General features: G+C 49.2%; 7 protein-coding genes; 6 read left to right on the top strand and 1 right to left on the bottom strand.

Moving 5' to 3' along the window:
- Window positions 1–262: 262 nt before the first annotated feature.
- Window positions 263–661, bottom strand: FFUJ_00894 (uncharacterized protein; the record flags this gene model as incomplete). The annotated part of the gene is made up of 1 exon (XM_023569986.1): window positions 263–661. The coding sequence occupies one exon, from the start codon at window positions 659–661 to the stop codon at window positions 263–265; it is 399 nt and encodes a 132-aa protein (XP_023424628.1).
- A 1,506-nt stretch (window positions 662–2,167) lies between these two features.
- Window positions 2,168–3,163, top strand: FFUJ_00893 (uncharacterized protein; the record flags this gene model as incomplete). Its single annotated transcript, XM_023569997.1, has 1 exon — window positions 2,168–3,163. One exon carries the CDS (start codon window positions 2,168–2,170, stop codon window positions 3,161–3,163), a length of 996 nt encoding a protein of 331 aa, XP_023424629.1.
- A 974-nt stretch (window positions 3,164–4,137) lies between these two features.
- On the top strand, window positions 4,138–6,003 carry FFUJ_00892 (related to Ubp11p; the record flags this gene model as incomplete). Its single annotated transcript, XM_023570008.1, has 1 exon — window positions 4,138–6,003. The coding sequence occupies one exon, from the start codon at window positions 4,138–4,140 to the stop codon at window positions 6,001–6,003; it is 1,866 nt and encodes a 621-aa protein (XP_023424630.1).
- A 1,003-nt stretch (window positions 6,004–7,006) lies between these two features.
- On the top strand, window positions 7,007–8,416 carry FFUJ_00891 (uncharacterized protein; the record flags this gene model as incomplete). XM_023570019.1 has 2 exons in its annotated part: window positions 7,007–7,567; window positions 7,613–8,416. The coding sequence occupies 2 exons, from the start codon at window positions 7,007–7,009 to the stop codon at window positions 8,414–8,416; spliced, it is 1,365 nt and encodes a 454-aa protein (XP_023424631.1).
- Window positions 8,417–12,056: 3,640 nt separating this feature from the next.
- Window positions 12,057–14,001, top strand: FFUJ_00890 (uncharacterized protein; the record flags this gene model as incomplete). XM_023570030.1 has 2 exons in its annotated part: window positions 12,057–12,872; window positions 13,498–14,001. The coding sequence occupies 2 exons, from the start codon at window positions 12,057–12,059 to the stop codon at window positions 13,999–14,001; spliced, it is 1,320 nt and encodes a 439-aa protein (XP_023424632.1).
- A 74-nt stretch (window positions 14,002–14,075) lies between these two features.
- Window positions 14,076–14,942, top strand: FFUJ_00889 (uncharacterized protein; the record flags this gene model as incomplete). Its single annotated transcript, XM_023570041.1, has 1 exon — window positions 14,076–14,942. The coding sequence occupies one exon, from the start codon at window positions 14,076–14,078 to the stop codon at window positions 14,940–14,942; it is 867 nt and encodes a 288-aa protein (XP_023424633.1).
- A 1,587-nt stretch (window positions 14,943–16,529) lies between these two features.
- On the top strand, window positions 16,530–17,147 carry FFUJ_00888 (uncharacterized protein; the record flags this gene model as incomplete). The annotated part of the gene is made up of 1 exon (XM_023570052.1): window positions 16,530–17,147. One exon carries the CDS (start codon window positions 16,530–16,532, stop codon window positions 17,145–17,147), a length of 618 nt encoding a protein of 205 aa, XP_023424634.1.
- Between the last annotated feature and the right edge of the window lie 520 nt (window positions 17,148–17,667).

The following is a 17,667-nucleotide window of genomic DNA, read 5'->3' on the forward strand; positions in this document are numbered from 1 at the left end:
TTATCAAATTATCTGCATAAAAGTAGCTACCTGGCCAACTGAGTTCTGTTTAGCTGATCAAAATCAAATAGACAAGAGGGTTTTCGCAAGAATTCTGGGTTCTTGGCAGGGGTATATGCGGACTATGATTTGGCGTCAAGGCCTGATAGGGGAAACGATGAGATTGGGGCAATGGGTACGAGATGTGTATGAGAGTTCATCATCGGTGGTCTCGCCTGGATCTTCAACGTCTTGGATGAAAAAGATGGAATCTTCAGGACCATTACGGCTCCGTCTCTGATTCATACTGTATCACAAAATGGATCTGGCCGCCGGGCTGAAGACAGTCCTTCAGCCAATAGATGTATGTTGGGAATCCGACGAGTTCTTCATCAGGATCATCATCACTTTCATCACTTTCGTCGCTCTCGTCGCTCTCGCCACTGTCTTCGGAGTGGCTCTTGACGACAGTGCTCGGGACATACTCCTGGTTCTCGAGGGTTTTGGCCCAAAAGTCCTTGCCCAACTTACAGTATTCCTGTCGCACCAGAAGGCCAAGAACAACAAGTGTCTTGAGCTTCAGATGTTTTCCCATCTCAACACAAAAGGACTTGAGTGCCGCGTTGGGACCATCGGTCCAGGGCCCTGAAAGATCAAGACAAAGGTTCTCAAAGCCAGTCATCAGGGACCAGTCCAGCTGAAGAAGAGCTAGACGATCCGCATCTCGTCTGTGAAACAAGACGTGATGGAATGCGATGTGATGTCAGTATCGATATTATGGGAGACTTGAGAGATAAGATACTCATGTTCTTTCACTTCTTCGAGCAGTTGTTCGTCATCTAATGCCCAGGGAGAAGTTAGAATCATGGCGTGGCGTCGTCGTTTGCATGCAGCTTCTTGACATAGGCATTACGGTTAGGACCGTCAGTTCCACCATAAGCATCAATAGCGAAGGGGATATCATCCATGATATTACCGGCAAGGACAAGAAGATTCCCGGCCCCACGGCGAAATGCTCCGAGATCCAGATTTCCGTTGTTATGTCAACTCCAGATGGCTCTCATTAACTCAACAAGATCAGGGTTGAGATATCTATCATAAACGTGAAGCTGATGCAGCAGTCGATGTTGTTTGAGCCCTTGCTTCCAGTTCATGTTCAGAACATCGATCTTACCGCCAACGACAGGTGTTCTATATATATACATTTGTGTCGAAGGGAGATACTTTCGATCTGCCCCTGTCCAAATACCCCTCCACGATCCAGGTGACCTCGAGTGTAGGTGACGGTGTAGTAGTCACCGGAGTCGTCACCACAGACAGATAGACCCTGTGTGAGTAAGTGAATCTAGCACTCACTCTTTTGGGTGGTCTCGGTGAGGATTTTGAAGACTATCTCATTGGGGAGTGTACGTAAATTTGGTGCGCTGGAGGCATCCTGAGTGTTATTCAGAGTACTCATGATTGCGTCTGTAGGACGATTTGTCGATATAGTAGTGTAAGAACAGCAAGTTTACTCTGAAGAAGAGATTGATGATGATGTTGAGAAAGGTTAGAGTTTGGAATTGGGATGAGAAGGCCACTAGGTGATTGATACATGAGTGTTCACGTGTTCATAGAGTTGTGCCAGTGTCGTGTACTATATACTTATTTTTTTTTTAAGTTTGCATATCAGCCCCGAAAGGTATCCAAGCATCTCTAAAGTCTACCATAATTTAAACGTTCCTTGCCTCCCAGGTGGCAAAGCTTCATTAAGTTAATATCAATAAATTAGCTGCCTCAATTGCAGCCTGAACCTAGATGCACTCAATTCAGCTGGAGAGCCTTGCTCTTCAGCTGGCCGAAATCTTCCTCTTGCAACCCCACTTCAAAGGCTAAGACATTTGTACTATATACTATGTCGCTGCCACTGCGATCGAATAAGGGAGATTATTCAACCGCTCAGTCGAGGCCAAATACCTTATGATGCAGTCTGTCGCGTCAAGCACCTGACGCCGGACGGTGTAAGTGAGGTTGTCGTAGATGCCAGCTTCTGATTGGTGTCCGTAAACTCAAGCTTATCTGGGGTCATGATGAGAGATAAGGGTACATGTAAACCATCAAGCTAAGCTCCGAACTGTAAGTCTGTTCAGCAAGTAACTTCTTCCCATGTTCAACACATAAGTTCAACCGCATTCATCAGTTGGCAGTCATGTCTTTAGAGACGCACCAAGGTTTGCAGCGCTCATTACCTCCCGAACTACTCTACAATGTCATAGAGGCTGTCTTGCCTTCGAATCCGCTGGCATTAATCCCAGCGTCACATATTTCGACAAAGACACTACTCTCTCTGACACTGGTTTCGCGCGATACATACAAGTTAGCTACTCGGCTGCTTCGAGAGCGATGCCTCTACATTGACACTAGTCGACGCCTTGCGCAGCTGTTGCTCTGTCTTCCTCACTCTGTCCCAAGCCTCCCGCCTACACTGCCACTGCGGAGTATCACATCGCTCTATCTAGCCCCATTTAAAGACAAGTTGGACGACCAACCCACAGCAGCTTGGGTGCGGGAGCTATTCTGCGAAGTATGCGGTACACTGCGAAGGCTGATTGTCCACATGCCATTCCAGAGTTTAGATCCACTAGATGACCACTTGAATGTCAGGAGGACTCTTCGCGAGGGTTTCGAACGGCTTGATAAACTAGAGGAATTTGTCTGCCTTGGCGATTACCCGGCACTGAGCCTTCAAGATGCTCCTACTGATGTCTGGGGTCTGTGGCCGGATCTCAAACGCCTCACGATATTTGGGGCACCGCTTGATAATCACTGGCTATGGTGGTACATCGCCACGCAGCAGAAGCTGGAGAATGTCATCCTCGCTCGTCCAGTGAATGTCGAGGCAGCCAACATCAAGGAGGAGTATTTTCACAAATTACCACGGGATGACATACGTCTAGATCGAGATATCAAGATCACCCTTTTAGACGCGGCCTTTGTGTGGAGGGGCGTCAAGACATCGCGTTGGAAGGAATTCGATCCGAAGGAACGGATGACAGTTGAGCTGTATGATGTGCCAACATCGTTCTATGGCGATGAGACGCCCAGGGAGCTTGTGGCGGCATGGGTGAGACGGGGTGCCCTGGACGGGAGTTTATGGGATTGGGAGGGTGAAATCGTCAAGGAGACTGCAACTGATGCTCCATGATGTACTTGTTCTTCGATACCCGATTTTTCCATTATCAATCATATTGATGTTATAGTAAGTGCTTTGTTTCCGTTCATTCTCATGTTTATCAGCCTTTATCTTGATTCGATTGTCATAGTTGTACTACTTGAGCAGATGAATATACCACAAATTGAAGAACATTCACAAGATCTGTAATCGAGCTGAAAACACGACCCCGCAAAGTCCAAGCGAATTGTCTACGGATGCATCGGAAACGCAGCTCAAACATCCATCAATTACATATGTCGGGAGGCTCCCGGGTAGTAGGTAGTCTAGCTTAGGTATACAGCCTGAAGGGTACCTATCAAAACTGGTGGTCAGCAGGCAGTGGAGCTCACAAGATTGGGGTTCAGAGCCAAATCCCACCAAAAGCTGTCCCTAATGCCCTGTCTAGCCTCTCCCCAGGCGGGGTTATGGGCATGTTCAGTGGGGTGCCTACCCTGTTCACCTGCCCGAATGGGGTAGAAATTTTTGAGGTGGAGCATGCTCCGGCTTCGCTTTCTTCCAGAAAACCCGCCATCGCAACGCCAGAAATCCCCGTCTTTCCCCCGGCCGTTGAGTCTGCGGTTAGCGGATGTGGATTGTTTCTCCTTAAGCTTTCCTACAAACGCTCAAGAGAACAGACCATCTCGGTTTCTGTTACATACTCGATCTCCGTGCGCTCTTTTGAAGTCTCGCGATCCGAAAAACTCCAGATTTTGTTCCTCCACTGTCATGTCGCCCTGCGGCAAAAACTTACACGCTACCACCAAGAGCTAATAAATTCCCGACCAAGAAAGAGAAAAGCTTCTATCGCGAACTCGCCGTCCACACAGAGACATGCTCGCAAGCCACACCCTGTTGTGACCGTTTGACCGTTTAATCTGTCCGACACGAGTGTATGCTTAATCGTTTCTCTGCCCCCGGATTCTCAATCCCGACCCTTCCGAACCCTTTGTTGGCCACTGTTGAAAATGCCCGAGAAGTCGGCCTCAGTAGTGTCCTACGCTGCTGGTGCCTCTCTCGCTGCCGCAGCGCTCATATATGTTTTCGCACCAAACTTCTCCATCGACCACGACGCTACGAGCTCCAAGAAAAAGTCTATAGTCGGTTTGAGAAACCAAGCCAATGACTGTTTTATCAACTCGGTCCTCCAAGCCCTTGCCGGCTTAGGAGAGTTGCGCATATATCTGATTCGCGAAACGCACCGCCGCCGTATCGAAGATCCTGCAGTATATGCTAGTCTTGTCCAGCCAGAGGGAAAGCAGATTGCCCAATGGAAGCTACAGGGCCTGCAAGAAGGACTAGTCACACAAGGACTGAAAGAGATGCTAGATGCGCTTAATGAGCGCCCCATCTACAAGAAGTCCATATCGCCGTTCCAGTTTGTCAAGGTTTTGGAGGCGGCATTCAAGCAAAGGATCAGCCGCCAACAACAAGATGCGCAAGAGTTTCTCCAAATTGTGGCTGAGCGCCTCAAGGACGAGTATCATTGCGGACAACGAGCAAGACTACACATGCGGAGACGCGGCCTGTTTCCTACCCAGAGTACACCGAGTGTCGAGAACACGCTGGATAGTCAAGACAATGGTAAGGACGGCGACGAATCCTCACCCGAGCAGCAGCCCACTACCAATGGCGACAACGACTCTGCTATCGAGCCATCCGAGGAAACCGAGATCCCCCAGGACAATGGCCAGTTGCCCATAGAAATTGAAGAGGGCTTCCCAATGGAAGGAAAGTATGAGTCGCATCTCGAGTGTCAGACTTGTCGCTACAAGACTAAGCCTAGGGAAGAGACTTTCTGTACTATAACTTTGGCTGTGCCTCAGGTCTCAGGCACAACGTTGAATGCGTGCTTTGATGGCATCTTCAAAACCGAGTACATTGATGATTTCAAATGTGAAATGTGTCGATTGATGCAGACAAAGGCAGATTTAGAGGCCGAGATGGCCAAGTCCACGTCCGAGAGTTTCAAGGCGCAGGCCCAGGAAAGCATCGATAAGCTCCAGCATGCTATTGACACAGATCCCGAAAATCCCCCGGATGATGTCGAGCTTGGCGATATTCGTTTTGCGCCCAAGAGGAGGATCGCAAAGACCACTCGAATGTCCATATTTCCAAAGATTTTGGCCATTCACCTGTCCCGCTCCATCTACGATGTGGGCCAAATAACACAGAAGAACTCGGCCAAAGTTGTCTTTCCCGAACAGCTGCCTCTCGGTGGTTTGATGGATCAAAAGAGATATAAGCTGCTCGGGCTGGTTACTCACCGTGGCGGACACAACAGTGGCCATTACGAAGCATTCCGACGACAGAACGTTGCCGCACCCTTCTCAAACCCGAACACCTTCCAACCATCGGAAGCTTTTAGCAAAACACCGACACCCATAGGCACCCCTATTATGGGAGGAAGACCAACGCACAGTCCGGCAATCTCTACTCCTGACCTCCTCTCAGGCTCGTCTGGTGACTCGACGCCTTCTCTAGAATCTCTACCGGTTCCGCCTAGGAGTGTCCCTTCAGACCTACGAGGCTCGGTGAGCTTGCCAGCAATTGGCAACCAGAAGGATCCGGAAACCAGCAGTCTTCGTTCTGTGGCCGCCTCCACAAAGTCAGCTCTTTCCAAGCTTACATCTCCCAAGCAAACAAATAGCAGTTCATCACCACCCAAGTCTGTGACATCAAACGTCGCAAAACGATCAAGGAAACGAAAGTCAGCAACAGACAAATGGTGGCGTGTCAACGACGAAAAGGTCAAGGAGGCAAAGACCAGCGAAGTCTTGGGCATGCAGAGAGAGGTGTATCTGCTATTTTACGAGCTCGATAAGGATGCTTAGGATGCTGATGAGGTTTATCCAGTGCGTGCAGAGGCAGGACGGTGTGTGATACTCTGATGTGCCAATTCTGTTACGCTTTACAGAGTTGATGGGAAGGGCGGCTATTTTTCCTTCTCTCCTAACTATTTGCATAGGGTTGGCGTTTCAAGCAAGACAGTTTCGGGACTCTCTATACAGTTAGATTCCATGGTGCTTTTTAACAGTATTTACAAAAATATCTTGCATTGGATACATGGGTGTTAGTGAGGAAAGAAGGTCATTTATAAGGTAGATAGGGGCTATGATTCTTACGTATGGCAGTGGTGAATACACAATTAACAGTACAAACCTATTTGAGTAGGAGATTACTTGTTCCTCGTGCTGCATACCATCCATGTACAATTTGCAGTCAATGTCTGAATATTTCTTAGTTTCAATCCTCCCAATTATATCTACAATCGTATCCAAAACGATATTGCTTTAATGTCCAGTGGCCAATCACAGTTCTACAACGAATGAGTCAGCATAATATGCAACAGCTAACAGATTGGGGATGACGACTTCATCAACCTCGTTGATCGTGTTTCCTGTTTACGCTTCCTTTTATGTATCCTTTCTCTTTTATCAAGACAGCATTCCTACTTGCAAGGCAGCCTCTGTTTCGCATAATCAGAGACTTAGGGTATTATCCCCTGGGGCTAAACTTGACCACCAGGCTGCGGGTCTTCGCGACAAGGGAGGGGAGCAGCATCATCAATCCTTCGCTTGAGCCGTCCAAAAGCAGCAACGGGCGAATGCCTCAAACCATATGAGGAGCCCAATATCCTGAATCAAGATAGAGTTTCTTTACTTTCTTTCTTTCTTTCTTTCCTTCTTTCTCTTTCTTTCCACCTTAGAATGTTGAGCCCGAGAAGGAATTGTTTAATCGTTTCATTGGCTGCTGTTGAGATCAGGCACTGTCAGACAAATCTCGTAACTCAGACGCCTTTTCCGCCTCTCATATAACATAACCATCTCAGCCGCGATGGTGGTCATTTCTCGACGCACGAGACGTCGCCTACGGTCCATTCTCATTCTTATCCTCATCTCTACCTTCATCATTTATTCTATCCTTCCTCACGATTCAGCCATCCGCCTGGCTTTTGTCTTCAACATCTCGCGCTTCTTTAATTTTCTGCGTGGCGCAGCAACAAACCGAGATGCTTGGTTGTGGAAATCGCCACGGTATGCCGTAGATCTCAAGAATGAAGTGGGCTACCTCATCAAAACTGGGTATGGAACGCGTCACCGAGTGCCTGACCAGCTCGCTGCCTTTGAGGCAACAGGGGGGTTCTTAGGAAAAGAAGGCGAGAGCTTCCTTGTTGTAGGAGATTGGACGACAGTGAATCAGACAGATGCAAAGCTGATAGGCGTGACGGTGCACGATGCTATCAAGAGAGTTATGGAGACCAAGGTCAGAGGCAAGGTGGATGATTACCCCAGGCTGGTAAAGTACACAAGTCTCCAGGCAAAGCTCCAAGCAGGAGACGAAGAAGAAGCGCTGAAGATTGGGCAAAGTTATGGCTGGGAGCTTGACGCGCTAAAAGTTTGTCTCTCCAACAACTTCTCCACACACCGCTAACAGAGGCAGTTTATCATGGGCATGGAGATGATATATCATCAGTTGCCAGGCAAAAAGTGGTACATCATCCTAGATGACGACACTTTCTTGATACGACCTTCTCTGGAGCTACTCATGGGTCACGTTGACTACCGCAAGCCTCGGTATATTGGTAACGCAGTAGGTGATTACAAGGCGCGTTTTGGGCACGGAGGATCTGGAATCCTGATATCCGGAGAGGCGATGCGCCGTTTGTTCGAACACCCGGGAATCGTACAAGAAGCATACGCCGAATCCATGACCGAAACGTGGGGAGATCGACTGGTGGCGACGACACTCCAGAAGCTAGGCATATACATTGAAGAGTCGTATAATCATCACTTCAATGGTGAACCTCCTTCCATCACGCGCATCTGGGGTGATCGTTTCTGCTCGCCCCTACTTTCCTTCCACGGCTTGCGGAAACCCGGCGAGATGCGCCGTGTTGGGGAGACACTCGCAAAAATAGACAAGCCAGTGCTATGGCACGACGTTTGGCAGTTGTTTGGAGGTTCAGCTATGTCGGCGCTTGAGAGCCGCCCAACAGAGCTAACAGCGGATCATGTGGGCAAGCCGGACGAGCACACCCGCTCATGGGGCGATGTGAGGAGTGCCAATGCTTGTCAGAAGCGATGTGAACAGAGTGGACGACGCTGCTTGGCATGGACATATGAGATGGAGATTGAAAGATGTCACACGAGTCCTTGGCTACTACTAGGGGCGGACGGCGCTACAGGCAAGGCATCGGGCGTAAACTGGCCCGAGGTGAAGCCATTGCTCAAAGGCTGCAGATAAATGAGGAGACATCATCCTCTGCCAACGAGTAAGAGAAAACGAGCTCGTGTTGGCTCAGCCTGAGATCTGCTTTGCTGTTCAAATTCCAACTGCTTCTGAGGACTCGTCATTGGCGTGACTTGTCTAGCAGTACCATGCTCGGGGCTTTTCCCCGGCCGAATATGTATCATATCATGTACTATATCATGTATCATATGCACATTGGATGCCCCCTTTAGCCTCAAATATCTGTTCCACTCAGTGAACGGAGTAAGGAAGAAAGCAAGAGAAGCCTCATTGGAACGCCTCCGAGGACTAGCGACCCAAGAGCCGACCGCTATTGTATTGACAACCGTTGTGGAGAGAAAAAACTGGACCGTGGATACCGCTACAGCTCCTCTGCACATGGAGGTAGGGAGGGAGGGGCTAAGGCCTGAGCCAGCAAGCAGTGGTCAAGTTTAAGGTCAGCGTTCCAGGAATCCGGGAACTAATGGTAGGCGAGAGAGGGAGCAGGCAGGCGACCAGTAAGGCGAGATAGTGAGATGCGCAGGAAAGAAAAGCCGTTGGCCAGACACCCTCCCTCAACGCCCCCCTTGCTTGACGGCCTTCGCTCGCTTGCTTCCCGTCGCCGTCTGTCAGCCGGGATGTTTGCCTCTACAGAGAGGAGGGAGGGTGGGTTGGTGGATGATTGCCATTGCCGTTGCGACTTTGTACCTATAGGTAGAGCACAGTGCAGGAATAGACCAGGTCTGAGGAGGATCCGCTGCACTTGGGTGGGATCAATGTGGGTGGATGGTTCATTAGCGAACCATGGCTTGAAGCTGTGGAGAGGCTCGTCTCGCTTACGTCGGGACCTTGCCGTTGGACGTAGGCATCTATATCGTGTACGGGTACGGCCAGAAAGCTAAAACATGGCCGAACAAACTGACGGTTGAAGACACTTACTCGTCTTGTTGTGTTATGGTGCATGCATGAACGGGGCCTGTTTTGAGGCTTCTGGCTCCCAGTTTGGTAACTATCTCCTGGAGATGGAACAAGACGAAGTGACACAGAGAGCAGGGGTTTCGGATATGCTGAAATTGGAAGAGGGGGGAGATGATATTGGATATCTTAAGATTGGGGAGTGCGGACAACGGCAAGATTTGCAATTCACCGTGACCTAGCCCGGCGGGTACCTATTTGTGAGAAACGACCGGCGAAAGGAAATAAAGGATACTTTTTGTAGGTAAAAATGACGATTGTGACGAAAGGCAATCTTGCAGAGTACGGAGTCGGTCGGAGTAGCTAGGTTTGAAGTTTGATATAATAAGAATTCAAGTGCAAATCTAAATTCGAACCACGGAGTGGATAGACTGCCTAACGTTGTATGACTCAGCCCAAAGAACAACGAACGAATGGAAATAGAGAAGGGAAATGTAGGTAGGTACCTAGAGAGGTAAGGGAGGGACGGCAGTTAGCTTTGGCTCCTTCCACTTGCTGGTTGGGTTCGAGCCAGCGAGCACCGTCTGGTTGGTACCTGACATTAGTGGCTCCTATAGAATGACTTGGAAAGTCAAGTCTCTTTAGGGATGTGTTGTGGGGTCAGTGGCTTGCGGGGATTTGACTTTGACATTTTTGGAGAAGCTCTCTGCCTTCCATCGATTGAGGGATGGATGAGATACGGATACGCAGATCAGTGCAGTGGTTGGCTGCCTATCTATACAAGGAGAGAAGAGACAACAAATGGATAACGACAGCTAGTATGGCCCCAGATGACCTACACTGAAGATTGACTATCCAGGTCTAGCCCAAGCGTCAATCTCAGTCGGAACTTTTCAACTTGAACTCGTGCTCATCACACAGAATAGGGGTGTATTAAGCGTTGGAGTCTACGACGGGACGAGAACCTTGCACCCGATAGGCCATGAGTGGCACACAATCAAGCCAGTTGCCGCCTTGTATCGAGCTCAAGCCAGGATTGCCCAGGCCACACCACATGCAGAGTACGGTACACGGACATAACTCTTGCATGCGCCTGTGCAGATGAAGCCTTGAACTCTAATCGATGTTTGCATTTGACTTGATCCTCTGCTAAATAGAAGATACATGGCGGTCCGAAGAGAAGACAGGATGATGGCTGCTCGTAACAGACAGGCCCTATCCCTCTCATCAGGTGCCCAGCTATATGCTGACCAGTCTGATCGAAATGTCTTGCATAACAATACGGAGTAATTACATATGAGTATAAACACAGTCAACTAATCCTCGCCGAATCTCTGCCAAGCTAACCCAATCATCCATGCTATACGGATACCTTGTCCGGTATTGCGCCTCATTAACAGGGTCAGGTATTCCACAGAGTTTGAGCACGGTAACAGCTTCTATAGTGCTTCCAGAATTGCTGGATACTAGGGGTCTAGTCAAGCGAGTAAAGGAGAAACGCGAAAAAGAAATTCTCGTTAGTAGGTAGTAGCCGACTTGAGATGATGAGCATATGTATGTGATATTTCTGTATCCATGAGATTGAGATTATGGAGTAACCATGTCTGTGTGAAGTTTATACCTACAAGGAAAAGCTTTGAAGACCTGAAGCTTGAGATTGACCTAGATCTGTCGTTCGACGGGCGATGCGCCGCTAATGCACCTGCTTCCAGCTCGAAAGAGGCTCTAGCTGGAGCTACTATTCTTCCGATTCAGCTGGTTGCTCGATTGATGCGTTATGCTAGGAACTGAAATGGGAATGATACAGCATCAACTCCAATTTTCCAAACATTGAAGGCCGACTGTTTGTTTGTTCGCATCCGACCTTGAGCGCCTCATCAAACAGCCTTTTCAATAAGCGAGGCTCCTCTCCTTTGTATCTGCCTCCGCCAACTCTTCTGCTAGGCAAATACCTCGCCTCCATTTCGTTTACATACCCGTCCGTCTATTGCATAAGTTCTACAAGCAGAGTAAAAGAGGTCGCTCACTGGACCAAGTTCGCGCGGCGCTTGTTTGTCGAGTATCGATCATCCCGTATAGGCATCGGCCTACAAAGCCCGGCCCGTCTCCACTAGAACTTTTCAATTTACTGGGACCCGGCGGCCAACACCAACACCAACACCACCACCACGGTCACCACTCCCACCACTACCACTACCACGCGGCAACCGGGCAGGGGGCGATCCAGTTATTCTGTTGTATAGTATTGTACAGTACAGTACACATAGTATCTTCGATGCTTGACGACGACAACGAAGGGACAGGACGTGCCAACTCTATTTCCCGTTTGCCCCCGATCTTGGAGCTCAGCCTCTGAGCCTCGCTTCCGATCCCGCCTCTTGGACCCCTGGGTCTTGCGATCTTCCTCTTCGCTGTGCTCTTGTCGCTGCTGCTGCTGCGACTCCTCCAGCGCGTCACCTGTCGATGGTCTTGGCCCCGTCCATCATCGCGACTCTTGCTTTGCTCTCAGTGGCAGTTGCATCGCCGTCGCATCGTGTCGCGACCCCTGGTCCTGGGTTCTGCCCCTCTTGCACGCCTTTGCTCCCCCTGCCACGCCCTGGCTTTGGCTCCTCTTGATCTTCCTTGCCCAGCGCCAGCACTTCGACTTCCTCCGTGACCCAGGGTCGCGTCCCCCTGGTCGCTTGTCCTTCTTCCTGACTTTGCTTTGAGGCTCCATAAAAATTTCTAATTAAAAAACAACATGGCTCAAGAAGACCATGGGCAGAGTCACGGTGACTCTCCCAATAATCCTACAATTTCTGCCCCGACATCGAAGTCTCCTTCTCTAGCTCCCATAGTTACATCTGTCACCGCTCCTCCAGCTTCCAACTCGACTGCTGGATCTCTCAACACTGCTGCTGCCGAGACGACGCTTCCACCCATCACCGAGCTTGCTTCAGTGCCGTTCACGGCTGCGGACCGCCCGACCGCCTCGACGACCGCTCCAGTTCCCACCTCTACACTCGCCGCATCCTCCGAATCCGAGTCATTCGCCGTCTCTTCTTCCGTGCCGACACTCACGCCAGCCTCGGCTCCTGCTGCTCCCGCCGCTCCGCCCGCGGTTCCTCAGCAGAACGGCGACAGCAGGGCCCCCGAGGCTGCTTCGACACCCACGCCCAGTTCGGAAATGTCCAACCAGCATCCAGGACTACCTCATGGTCAGCATGTGAGCTACCCGGGCTCCTCGATGCCTTATGCGTCCTCGGCAGGCCAATCAGCCGCCCAATATGCCCCTTATCCTGTAGTCACGAGTCAAGCAACGGAGCCATACAGACCGAGTCCTATGCCCGTCAGTATGCCGCTGCCTAGCATGAGGACAATTGAAAACCCACATGGGCCTCCGGTATCGAATCCGCAGGGCATGCCAATGAACATGCATATGGCGCCCACGTCAGGCGGTGTGCCATTCTATAGCCACCAAGGCATGCCAATGGCAAGCTACGGTCTTCCCGATTCTATGGCTCGTTATGCCATTCCTCATGATCCGCGGCTTCTGGGTCACAGGGGACCGAAGAAGGTGTGTTGAAGCTTGCTTAGAGATCTCGTTCTCACAGGCCATAGCTAGCCAAGGGTTTAGAGATTGAAGCTGACTGTAACCTGTAGGAGATTAAACGTCGGACAAAAACAGGCTGTCTGACTTGCAGAAAGCGTCGTATAAAGGTGAGCTATGATTTCATACTTATCTCCCCCTGTGCAGCTCGTGACCTTGAAACACGGGATGGAACGCGACGAATCAAGAAGATGACTTGGGAAGAAGGCGGGCTTCAGATACGTGTCGCAGGTGGTGAGCTTAAAGCAGGTTATCCAAAACAACCCTGTGCTGCATCAAGCTTGCAGCTTCTTGCACACTTGCTCGTTTGCCGGGAGGTCACAGAAACAAGCAAGACTCACGTTCACGTAGCACTCATCACCCCGGATTTCCCCAAGTAATGCTTGCATGGCAATCGCCCAATCCCAGCCTTAGAGCGCTCCAGTAAATGGATTGCCTTGGAATCTAAGCTCCTCGAGGTTTTGGGAGCTCTGCTTAGCTTGCCATTGGTCACAGCTCCCGCGCATCTCCTACCTAGGCAGCTGCACAAACCCCCCTCTCTACTTTTTGGTGGAGATAGCACCCCGCCCAACACAGCTCTAACATCTCTCAGTGCGACGAAACACACCCGACTTGCAACAACTGTAAAAAGTCGAAGCGCGAGTGTCTCGGTTACGACCCCATTTTCAGACAACAAGCGGGCGGACAATCATCTTCCAATATCCAGCCTGCGCCCAGCCAAAGGACTCCTCCCACAGTTCCCAGCTCTGTGCCTTCAACTGTCCCTTCGTCGATAGCGCCCAACACTGCCCTTACGGCTCGACCTACGAACTCATACGGCAGCCAACCATCTATGCTCCCAAGCTCGTATGCAACAGCTCACGCGACAACAGCAAGCCCTAACCCGTCTATCACCTCGCTTAGCTACGACTCGAGTTTTTCCAACGTTGCATCTCCTCCTGTCAAATCCGAGTCGACATACGAGTATCCGCCCGCAATCGACCCAGCCCTTCAAGGATTCTCATCAACCTCAAACGCGGAAAGCTCTAGAGCGGTTGAACAAAGGCCTCTTGCTGACAACAACCAACATCTTAGAGGTGGCGCCCCCTACTATTGATTTCACCCTTGTTCGTCGTTTGCTGCGCTGCTGTTGAGAACATCTGCTTACGCACGTTTCTGACAGCCAACAAAATGAAGATTGATGAAATTATCAATCTCCTGGGCACAGTTCCTCCGTCCCAGAACGTTGTCCACACTGAGGGGACTCGCAATGAAATCATCAAGGTGTATCATGAAATGTACGCACCTGGGCTTGCCTCTTTCTTCGAATCCGGGTGGTACCACTTTACAGAAAATGGATCACCTTCGTTTCCTCAAAGCCAGCGTCTCGTCGAATTAATGGCATCTTTTCTCAAGGCCTTGGAGGCTGTAAAGATCAACGACCAAACCCAGATGGCCTACTCTGGTATTCTTGAGACACGCCTTGTGTGGGAGCTAGCGCGAGCAGCATACGACCCTCCCACTGCAGCTTCTGCTATCAGTACCACAACGCTGCCGCACGATGGTGATGCGAAGGAGACCCAAAACCGTGTCCGAGTTGTTGAGGCACTTTTGTGTGGAGACTATCTATCAGTCAACCCACTCTGCCCACCAATACAAGACCCTGACAGTTACCGAACCCGACAATTTGATTTCTGGTACAGCCTGGCTGAGTTCGTGCGTACGCGGGAGGATCCCAATGGTCCAGCTGCCGCCAAGTCTAGGGAGGAAATGCTTTCGAGGATGCGGTATCTACTTGATGGTCGCGAGAACCGCGATGTTCTCTACTCGATTGCAGTTGTTCGAGAACTTGCTCCCCATTTTGATTCTCCCTACGGCAACGCTGCTCCTCAACATGCCGACGAGAGTGACCCCAAGAACAAACTCTCAGTTGCATCCAAGTTCATTTACGATGAATCTCAGGTCACAGGTGGAACTACCAACGTCGTGCGACGTCTATGCGACATTGCATACAGAGCTTTCGTCAATCCAGGTGTGAATATTGCTCGGAGACCTTGATATGATTTTGTTGGTGTTTTCGGGATTGGTTCCAACTTCCATCCTTTACAATTTGGCCATAGCCATAATTTCCTTTGTCAGTAACACAATATGACCTTTTGGTCTTCTTCACATTTCCTAACAAAAGCACTGTTCACCACTACAAAGCGGGATGTCGTTCGTTGCATCTTCTGGGGCATGGCGAGGGGTTCATTAAAAGTTTATTATTGTTCGTTTTGGTTTGTTTTGCGGCGTTTTCTCCCCCACGGGGATAGTGAGGCATTGTCTTTTTTCTTTATTCCCCCTTTGTTCATAACGGCCTACATCATTCGATCTTGGTCGCGGCGTTTGCAAAAAACAATGGCCCCTATGGTCTAAATGTATACCTTAATGCTCCTGCGGCTCGGCAGTGAGGGAGAAGAGATGTAGACTTCGGCATCAAGGGAACGGTAGAGACCTGACGGAGTGGATCATATTGGAAACAAAGGATAACAGAACGCTAGCGTGGATCTTCCATAGCGGCATGCTCTGTTTTGCCCGGTTTGACATTCGATACAAGGCATTCAACTTGACGCGGCGAGGGCATAATAAGGTTCAGCTTGATTGAAAAGCGGCTATACGAAGGCCCTTCTTGGTGTGTATGACTGGGATCTCGTCGGAATGGGTCATTGTCTTGTTCGTCTAGAAGAAGTTATGGCGCTTAGCATATAATAATGGTTACAATAATTAAATATTACTCATTATATCAACCAGCAGGTGCTGACAACCTACCTTATACCAATTAATATGTAGTTGTCGTTGGGAAACAAGAAAGAGCCGTGAGATGGTCCTCTTCCATTCAACTTTACTCATTTATAACTCACTACTGGATTACTTTGCACGGCGGGCCGCGTCATAGAATAAGCTGCGGTAGCGACAGATGCAATTTACTATTGTCATTATATATAAAAAAGGTCAACAACTTGTTGAATTTGTGCTAGATTACGGATCCGTGTTATCTCTCGCCCGGTATAGATAAGTAGGTAGGTCTTAGTGAGCAAGAAAACAGCAGACCTAAATAAGAGGTGTCAGAATAAACTCAGTAAATATATGCTAAACTTCACCTAAAGTTATACTGAGTCACCTAAGTCTTTGTGTCATCTAGGATCGAAGTCCCGAGTTTTCTTTCCTCTCCTAGGTACAGAGCACGATACTAATCCAGGGTCTTGCTATCGTTCGATTACCTTAGGTAGGTAGTACTCTGTACTAATAGTTCTATTTGTGGACTTGTCGTAACCTCCACTTGCTGGCGGCATCTAATGCAGCTGCCTGTAAGACACTAGCCGTGTGTAGGGAGGGACCTTTGTAAATCGGCGAGTACGGTAACAATAGTCCCCTTTTTGAGGCATCGTCGTCGTGAGTCACTGAAGTGGTCATATCGGCAGGTACATTTGGTTTTAAGTACCAACTCATAAGCTAGAAACTTCTCACTTTTCGGACTGATGAAATAAGCCCAAGCTACACTATTTCTGACTTGCTGTTCTTGTTTGAAACGTCACAAACACTTGCGCCTTGGAGAACACCACTTGATCAATACAAACTTGCTATCGACTTCGAGGTGCATCCACCATGGCCAGCACAAGAAAGTTAACAGCAGTTTCCTCGACATGCGAGGAACCGGGAGCAAAAATACTCGAGACACAACGACTCATCCTCCGTCGATTCTATCCGTCCGATGCAGAAGTCATGTCTCAAGCAGCTGACAACGAGTCTATCTCCAAAAACCTGCGCGATGGTTTCCCATCCCCTTACACACTGGCCGCGGCACTGTCTTTTATCAACAACATAGCCAACAATTTTGACGGCGCTGGTCAACACTGTGGCATCTTTGTCAAGGCCAACACACCAGAGAACCCTTCGTCGGAACCGGTCTTTATAGGCACTATAGGCATGATGGCTAAGAACGACGTCTATTTCCGCACGTGGGAGATGGGCTACTGGTTGGCCGAGACAGCCTGGGGAAAAGGCTATGCAACTGAAGCTGCCAAGGCGCTCATACGATGGTGTTTCGAAACATGGCCTGACTTAAACAGGATTGAGGCGTGTGCAAATGGGGGCAATAAAGCAAGCCAGAATGTATTAAGGAAGGTTGGGCTCGTTGAAGAAGGCACCAGGAGAGGTGCTGTTTGCAAGAATGGAGAGATACTAGACGAGGTTCTGTTCGGTCTGTTGAGGAGCGAACTGTAGCTGAATAGGAGTAAAGAAAGATGTAGACCTGGCACTGGAGAGACTATACTTATGATGCAGAGTCGTTTATCATATCATTCAGGACGCTAGTTCAACTTGACATTACATGCTAAATTTCATCTCGGGGATGTTAAAAAATGCAGAAGAGCAAGATCAATTTCACTTGCAGCTCTAAGATTGTACAATGAACGCCTTGCTATTAAGCACATCTTGCTGGATGTATCGCCAAGTTTACACAGTCTAGTCAAGATTAATTCATAGATAGAAAGTGCCCTGCCTTAGTCACTATTCTCACTTATCCAGATCTGCATTGTTAGCTGGGGCGAATCAAGAATTCCTCATCTTGAACCTAAGGAATAGATGACCGCTTTGATTCTTAGCGGGAAGCTGTAGCGATAAGCTCCGATTGTTCAAAACGTGAAAGTTGTTTTTCACAAGAAGAATACAAAATCTCAATACATAATTTTGAAACGCCTTGAACCATACAAGATAGAACCCTGTACAAGTTTGTAGAATGACT

This window comes from Fusarium fujikuroi, chromosome FFUJ_chr01, assembly GCF_900079805.1.
Source record: "Fusarium fujikuroi IMI 58289 draft genome, chromosome FFUJ_chr01".
Classification (NCBI taxonomy): Eukaryota; Fungi; Ascomycota; class Sordariomycetes; order Hypocreales; family Nectriaceae; genus Fusarium; species Fusarium fujikuroi.